The sequence below is a fragment of the Capra hircus genome, chromosome 2, assembly GCF_001704415.2.
Source record: "Capra hircus breed San Clemente chromosome 2, ASM170441v1, whole genome shotgun sequence".
NCBI classification, from domain to species: Eukaryota; Metazoa; Chordata; class Mammalia; order Artiodactyla; family Bovidae; genus Capra; species Capra hircus.
The window spans coordinates 10302472-10310781 of NC_030809.1; the positions used below are offsets into that span (position 1 = coordinate 10302472).

At 49.0% G+C, this 8310-nt stretch overlaps 1 protein-coding gene across 2 annotated transcripts; it reads right to left on the reverse strand.

The window, feature by feature from the left end:
- On the reverse strand, window positions 381-4116 carry IFI6 (interferon alpha inducible protein 6). Of its 2 annotated transcripts, XM_018056828.1 has the most exons (6): window positions 4002-4096; window positions 3646-3733; window positions 2495-2598; window positions 2038-2112; window positions 1802-1951; window positions 381-677 (listed from the first exon to the last, which is right to left on the reverse strand). In XM_018056828.1, the coding sequence occupies exons 3-6, from the start codon at window positions 2565-2567 to the stop codon at window positions 568-570; spliced, it is 408 nt and encodes a 135-aa protein (XP_017912317.1). In that variant the 5' UTR covers window positions 2568-2598; window positions 3646-3733; window positions 4002-4096; the 3' UTR covers window positions 381-567. The 2 variants fall into 2 exon arrangements, with proteins under 2 accessions (XP_017912317.1, XP_017912316.1); XM_018056827.1 differs by lacking the exon at window positions 3646-3733 and having other exon boundaries at window positions 4002-4116.

Here is an 8310-nt window from a genome sequence, read left to right on the forward strand (position 1 = left end):
GGACTAGAGATCTGGCTTCTCCATCTCTGCCTGATCAGGGACGTAGCTGGAAGCTTCGCTCACTGAGAACAGAATCTGCCTCCCCAGGCACCCTGTGAAATGCAGCCTGGGCGCCCAGGCTGTGACAGGGGTAGCAGGAAGGCTCTGCCAGGAAGGAGTCCCAGAGGACGAGGTATGTCTGAGGTGGGTTGTAAGCTTCAGAAGGACGTCCTAGGCCGAGAGACCAGAACACACCAAGGCTCAGAGGCAGAACCAGCTGGTTGTGCTCCAGGAGCTGTGATGGGCTCTAGGGAGGGAAATGGGGGTGGGGTGTGTGGATGAGGCAGACCAGAGCCAGATCTTGTTGGGCTTCTCATAGCAACCACGACTCACAGCAGGACTGAGTGTTTTCTGAGAGACGTTTATTCTGTGTGTATGTGTTTTGTTTTTTTTTTTTTTTTTTTTTTTTTTTTACCTCAGTCATTGCCAAGTGTGACAGAGGAAGCTCTGGACTGCAGCTGGAAGAGGAAGACAAGGAGGAAGGCGGGGCTTCCAGGGAGCTGCTGGCTACTTCTCCTTTCTCTCTGCTTACTCTTTTTCTTTCTCTTCTCTTCTCTGTCTGCTTTCGACTTGCTTGTGGACAGTATAGCCCAGAAAGGCCCCGATCTTGGCCATGAGGGCACTGCCACCGCTGGCGCCTGTAAAGCAAACGACAGCCGAGTCCCTTGGAGCCCAGGCACCAGGCCCGGGAATCCAAATGTCGGGAAACAACGGGTCAAGTGTACCCTTTTTATTTCCAGCTAGAGGAACAGAGGCCCAGAGGGGACAGGACTCCTGCGAAGGGACTCCCGTCGCCACCCTCCCAACTTGCCATCTCAAATCCGAGATGAGAATGACAAAAATAAGAGCGCATTCTCTTCACGTCTGCGGTGGACACGCTGTGCTATTAGTAATGCTGACCGCCTCCTTGGTGGAAGCCTCAGTGGGAGCTGGTGGTTTGCAAGTGAGACATGTCAACCTTGCCAGTGCCATGTGTGACAGGACAACCTGTCACAACCCTGTGACGCGTGAGAGGACAGCCATCTCACAGCACAGGACTGTTGCTGGGCTTGCCCACACCCTTCCTCTCCCACCGTTGGGGGTGTGGCTCGGGCTGTCTTCCCGCTGCCCGCTCCCAGAAGGGCCGTCTTCTTGGGCCGCTTCTTTGGGCTTTTGTCATCCAGAACTTAGGGGAAGATGGAGGGGAAAGCAGAGGGGCAGTCTGTCAGGGGTGGTTTTTCTGAAGGATGTGGGAGGCCTCAGAGAGAGGGAGAGAGGGAAAAAGAAAAGACAGAGCTGGATTGGGAGACAGAGAGAGAAGTGAAAGCATGTTTTCCAGAAGCACCACCCTGTGCTCTGTGTCTGTCCCCGTCACGATGCTCAAGAATGCAAGACCAGGCTGAGCATGAGATTGAATTGGGTCACCTCTCCCCGGTTCGTTGCCACTCTGATTTTCTGGGATGGATGGATGAGATTCATAAAGTGACAAACTGAGGATGCCTATCCTGGTTAACGGGGAAACTGAGACTTGTGACTTGGCCAGAGCATCAGTGAGGCCTCTGGCGTTACAGGCTGAAATCAAGAAGGCCTATTCACTGGGCTTGAATACTGGCGGTGGTACTAACTATATGGGAGAATTTGAGTCAGTTCCTTAATCCCCAGGACCGTGCCTCAGTTTCCCCATGGTGTGTAGAGCCGAGTTAGGCTGTGGAAAGGTCTCAGGGCAGTAAAGGAGGCCCCTGGCCTGGGTGTTCCCGCCTCCAGGAACCCAGCCCGGACTCACCCAGGCTCTGCAGCGTGGCCACCAGCCCCCCGGCCGGCACTCCGCCTCCGTTCGCCACGGCCGACCAGCTCATCAATGAGGAGGCCACCGAGTTGGCGGCGATGCCGGTGCTCGCGAAGCCCAGCACGGGCAGTGCCGCGGCCATGAGTCCTGGAGGAAGAGGAGGGCGGTGGGTGAGGGACGCCGGCTGCAGGGCCCGCCCGCATCTTCCCACGCTCCCCTCGCTGCAGACCTACCGCCTCCGATGGCCATGTAGGTCACCATGCCCCAGAAGCTCGAGTCGCTGTTTTCCTCTGAGCGTCTTTTTCCGTCTGGAAGGAGAATGGACAAAGTCCAGTGGGGAGCAAGGTCCCCTATTCGGTGCCCGCAGCTCCAGACCACCCGGACAGGTAGGACCACCATCCTCCCATTTTGGAGCTCCTCAATGAAGGATAGCGGCTTTTCCCAGGTCGCCGGGCCTGGCACAGAACTGGCTTGAATACATTTCGAGAGAATGGACCAACGGACAGAGAAGAGATTCGAACCTGGGACTTTGGCTACAGGGAGCCCCGCCCCCCCAGGGAGCCCCGCCCCCCCGCCGCCCCGCGCTGTCCATTGGAATAGCTCCTCTCATTCAGAGGCATGCCTGGGTCTCTAAACGAGGGATCCTGAAACTCTCCGCTTTTTTATCCTTGGGTGCCCCAAGATCCTTACCTTCCTCCCCGCAGCAGCCGCAGGTGTAGAGTAGCAGGTAGCACAGGAACAGCGATACCGCCTTCTGCCGCATGGTGGCGCAGCTCAAGGCTTTGTCACCGTATCTGGGTTAGGGGCAGAGGAAAGACACGGTCCCCTTATTGGAACCACGCCCGTTCGGTGGTAATTCCCTTTCAATTGGAGGATGAGTCCACAAAAAGCAGCAGGATCCTCTGAACTGAGCCCAGGACCCCCTCTAAAGAGCCACAGGCTTTTCGTTTCCTCGCTGCACCAGCGGCGCGGATGTTTCTGCCACTCTATTAGTCGTGAGAATTACAGGAGAGAATCCTCTTCTGGTACTATGCCTGGCATGTACTTCACCAGAAGTCAGCTAGTATCCTTACTGTGGTTTTTGTAATTGGCTTTTTTTCTGGCTGTGTGACCTTAAGCAGGATACCTGGGACTTCTTTGAGCCTCAGTTTCCTTAACCCTAAAGTGGGGGTGTTAATAGAGCCTATTTTAGGGGGTGGCTGTGGGTTTTTGCAGCTGTGCACCGCTGTATCCCTAGCGTTTAGAACAGTACCTGTCACATAGGATTTTCTAAACAATGGTTGTTGATAGATTTATTCTTCCAATGCATTGAATATTTATAGGCACCACATACTACCTCAGATTAACTTTATTTTTCAGAAAGCAGAAAGGGGTAAAGGAACTTGCCCAAGGTCACACCCAAATCCTGCAGCCTAGACACACACTCAAGACCGTCAGAATCCAAAACCTATGCTCTTTCCATTATACCACAAAATAGAAACACAGTTCCCTGCCCCCACCACAGTTTACCTTTAATGTGATCTTTGTTCATTCAATGTGTTTTCCTTGAAATAAAAACAAACAAGCAGAAATTCCCCCAAAACTTCCCCTGGACTGAACACTTACTCAGCACTTTATGGCGCAAGGTTAATTATACCTATAACAACCTCATGAAGTAGGTACCATTGTACTTAACCACATGTTATAAATAAGGACACTGACGCTCAGAAAGGGGATACTTCTGAACCAACCCAGCTAGGAAGAAGCAGAGTCAAGATTTAAAGCCACAGTTAACTGATGCCACACCCACACTTTGAACATCTGCTTCCGATCACTTCATCTATCCTTCAAGATAAACTCACCATCACATTAGATCCTATAATAAAGGGGTTTCAGAAATCATCCAGTCCTTTGGGCAGGTGAAGTAGCTTGATCCTCATTTTAACAGAACTGAAGCCCAGAGAAATGAAGTGACAGGGTTAAGGCCACAGACCGCTGACACAGCACCTATAGCTAAGTCTCATGACTCTTTAGGGGCTTGCAACCCCCCTAAAAGCCCACCAACCCATCCCTTCAGACCAGTCTTGGTCCAAGGCACTCAGGAGTATAGCCTCCTTGAGGAATGGGCATTCTAGCTCTTATGGAATGAGGCTCCCAGGCAGGCAGCCTGGCAGAGGTTGGCAGCTTGACACCCACACCTTAGAGCTTCTGGGTTTACCTTGGAGGAGAGCAGAGAAGGAATCTTCCTGCCTGGATGGAGCCTGCTGCTAGAAGGGAACAGCAGTGAAGTAACAGTCCTCAGGCTGGTTTTTTTTTATAGCCCTTTCAGATTGCCTCTAAGTGGCCAATCAGCATCAGAGTTTCCAGTTTCGTTTTCCTGTTTCAGTTTCTCGCGCCCTGCAGCATCTTTTCTCCTCCCTTCCAGTTCTGCTCACGGACAGCATCTCTGCTGAGCTGCCTAGTGGCTAAAAGATGTAATTCAAGCTGGAGACTTTCTGAACAGCTCAAAGTATTCAAAGCAGGTCAAACTAGACTGGGATCCACAGTCCTACTGGGCTTAGCCACTTAGACCACCAGTTCCTCCTAAGGCAGAAAGTCTCTCACAATTCAACTGAATTAATAATAATGCCTACCATTTATTGAAGAGCTTCCCTGGTGGCTCAGAGGTAAAGAATCCACCTGCAACGCAAGAGACTTGGGTTTGATCCCTGGGTCGGGAAGATCCCCTGGAGAAGGAAATCACAACCCACTCCAGTATTCTGGGAATCCTGGGAAATCCCATGGACAGAGGAGCCTGGTGGGCTACAGTCCATGGGATCACAAAAGAGTCAGGTATGACTTGCATGTGTGTGCGCTCAGTGGCTTCAATTGTTTCCGATTCTGTGAGACCCCATGGACAGTGACTAAACGGCAAGTCATATATTGAGCACTTGCTGCACACAAGGGTCCAGGAAAGATATCCAATCTCACAACAGTCTTAAGAAGTACTGTCACTGTTTATAATCACGTTTTGCAGATGAGGAGATTAAAGCTTGTGGAAATGAAATCATTCCGTTGGTCTCTTAACCTGGCTGCTTCTGGCTGATGGGTATGTAGTAACACTAGTGAAGCCCATGTTCATGAGGCCATTGTCTCAGATCCTTTGCCATAAAATGGGTCTTCCTGCCCTGGGTATTGGATTGAGCACTCTTTCAACCTTTGGATGGTGATGACTGAAGAACTAGAATGCAACCCATATTTGGAGTAAATAACAATTCCAGGTTTTTTTCCAGTTTTTTGGGGGCTCCAAAATCACTGCAAATGAAATTAAATCACTGCAGCCATGAAATTAAAAGACGCTTGCTCCTTGGAAGAAAAGCTATGACCAACCCAGACAGCATATTAAAAAGCAGAGACATTACTTTGCCAACAAAGGTCTGTCTAGTCAAAGCTATGGTTTTTCCAGTAGTCACGTATGGATGTGAGAGTTGGACTATAAAGAAAGCCGAGCGCGGAAGAATTGATGCTTTTGAACTGTGGTGTTGGAGAAGACTTTTGAGAGTCCCTTGGACTGCAAGAAGATCCAACCAGTCCATCCTAAATAAAATCAGTCCTGAATATTCATTGGAAGGACTGATGCTGTAGCTGAAACTCCAATACTTTGGCCACCTGATGTGAAGAACTGACTCATTGGAAAAGACCCTGATGTTGGGAAAGATTGAAGGTGGGAGGAGAAGGGACGACAGAGGATGAGATGATTGGATGGCATCATCGACTCAATTGACATGAATTTGAGTAAACTCATGAGTTGGTGATGGACAGGGAGGCCTGGTGTGTTTCAGTCCATGAGGTCACAAAGAGTCAGACACGACTGAGCGACTGAACTGAACTGAACAATTCCAGTAAGGATGAATCATTTCCTCTCCAAGCTGGAAAGGGGTTGATGTAATTGACCTGTGCCCAGGTGACTGGCTGCTCTCCCTAACCAACATTTCTGTGCAGCTGCCTGCTGCTGCCTGGTTGGCTAGTTGTTGGCTGTTGTTAGGTCAGCCTTGATGAAAGGGAGCCCAAGTTGTCAGGTGTATTCGTAGCCTCCATCCTTGCCACCTGGGCCATCCTTTTATGGGTCTTTTGCAAAACAGCAGGGTGGCTAAGTTTAGAGGATGGCTGACATCCACAAGATGGGACATCTGACCCTTTGGCTGGAGAGCCTTGATGGTCTTTGGTGAGTGTTAGTGCGAGACGCAGAGATCTGCATGCCTTGCACCCACTCCCATAAGCCCATCTATATGCCCCTTACCCTGACCTGCTTGTCTCCGAAATCCCACCCTTCCTGTTCTGTGCTCTTGACCAACTAGCCAAACCATTTGCTAGTCAGTAGGAGTTAGTGTGTGTCTGTGCTTCAGCCCACCGCTTCCCACACACGAAGGGAATGACAAAGTATACTGCTTGGAGTTTTGCTCCCAGGGAGGATTGACTGCTGTCCCTTGGGGCTGCCCCTTCCTGGGATTATAATAGAGTGGTCCATTTCCAGCTGGTGCCTATTCTGTTGCTGTTGTTCAGTCACTAAGTCATGTCCAACTCTTTTTGACCCTCATGGACTGTAGCACTCCAGGCTTTCCTGTCCTTCACTATCTCCCAGAGTTTGTTCAAGTTCATGTCCATTGAGTTAGTGATGCTATCTAACCATCTCATCCTCTGCCACCGTCTTCTCCTTTGGCCTTCAATCTTTCCCAGCATCGGGGTCTTTTCCAATGAGACTGCTGTTTGCATCAGGTGGCCTAAGTACTGGAGCTTCAGTGAATATTTAGGGTTGATTTCCTTTAGGATTAACTTGTTTCTTCGGCCCTTAGCCTTATTTATGGTCCAACTCTCACATCTATACATGACTACTGGAAAAGCCATAGCTTTGACTAGACGGACCCTTGTCAGCAAAGTGATATCTTTGCTTTTTAATACTCTGACTAGGTTTGTCATAGCTTTCCTTCCAAGGAGCAAGCATCTTCTGCCTACAATGATCTATCTGTAAAATATATTCTACTCTCTTCCTTCTTTATCAGTTGGTTGTAGGGAATCCTGCATGAGGCCATAGGTATGAGTTAAAGAAGTGTCAAATCCATAGAGTTAGATGTCATGGGAGTCTGAGATGTCTGCTCATTTGATTTACTCATGCCTCTGGATCCTTTGAGCATAGCCCTGAATGTACCACTTCCATCATGTTGGATTGCTGCTGTGCTCATCTGATAACATCTAGCTTTAGATATATAGCCACCTGACCTCTGGTGGTCACATGCTCAGTCGCTACTGGGACCCAGAGACACAGAAGAACCTTTTTGTTCAAATGGACCACGGTAATTATGGCCTTGCTCCAGAATCCTAGGGGTCCTCATTCCAGCCCTTCTATCTGAGCTTTCAGAGACTCCCCACAGAAACTATATCCACCACGGATTCCTCCAGCAACACTGTCTCTGCAGGATCATATAATCCAAAGTGGCAGCATTGGCTGTTTTATGATCTGAACCTGCTATAAAGCCCTCTCTTGGTCTGGGCGCCACTCAAAATTGGCAGCTTTCCAGGTCACCTAATAAAGGGTTGGAGAAGTACTTCTAAGGGTGTATATTCCGACTCCAAAATCCAAAGAGCTCTCCACTGCTCTGGCCAAAAACTGCATTTTTCTAAGAGATGTGTGGGGTTAGATAACTGGCCCTGGCATGCCTCAGAAAACACTGAACCCCTAAAAATATTCCCAGTTGTAGCAGGACCGTGAATTTTCATGCAATTTTTCTTCTACTCTCTGGCGAATATGGTGCTTTCCATTTCCTGTTCATATCCAGTGAGTGAGCATGATGTCACCCATATAGTGGACCAATATGATGTTCTGTGGGATCTCAAGGTGATCAAAGTTCCTGAAGACTATAGATAACAGAGAGCGGGTAAGCTAACAAAGCCCTCAGGGGAGAGAGTAAAGGTGCTTATTGTAGTATTGTGATGTAAAGGCAAACTAACTGCCTTTGATCATCTCTTCTCTGAGTATTGAAATGAAAGCTTTTGCTAAATCAACAAGCACACACACAAGTGCTGGAGTTGTGCTGATATGCTCCAGTAAAGGTACCACATCCTGAAGAGCAGCTCTGATGGGGGCTATCACAAGAGTAAATTCACAGTAGTCTATTCATCATCTGCCATGATCCATCTGTTTTCCTGGAGGCCAGACAGGTGAATTGAATGGGGATATGATGGGGAATCCAAGCTCAGCCAAAGTATTAGATCAGAAATAATACTGCACAAATCATCTGTAGGGCAGTGTGTGGTCAATTTTATGTGTCAACTTGGCTAGGCCACAGTACCCAGATATTTGGTCAAACGCTACTCTAGGTGTTGCTGTGAAGGTAGTTTTTACATGAGATTTACATTTAATCAGTGTACTTCGAGTAAAGCAGATTGTCTTCTATAATGTGGGTGAGCCTCATTCAATCAGTTAAAAGCCTTAGGAGGAAAAAAAAGACTGACTCCTCCTCGGAAGAGGGAATTCTGCCAGCAGTCTGCCT

Excerpts from the sequence above, each read along its gene's own strand:
- IFI6 (XM_018056827.1), bottom strand. The coding sequence starts at position 2,567 with ATGCGGCAGAAGGCGGTATCGCTGTTCCTGTGCTACCTGCTACTCTAC. Across the intron at positions 1,952-2,037 it reads CTACATGGCCATCGGAGGCG|GACTCATGGCCGCGGCACTG; the intron begins GTAGGTCTGCAG and ends CTCTTCCTCCAG. Across the intron at positions 678-1,801 it reads GGCCACGCTGCAGAGCCTGG|GCGCCAGCGGTGGCAGTGCC; the intron begins GTGAGTCCGGGC and ends TTTGCTTTACAG.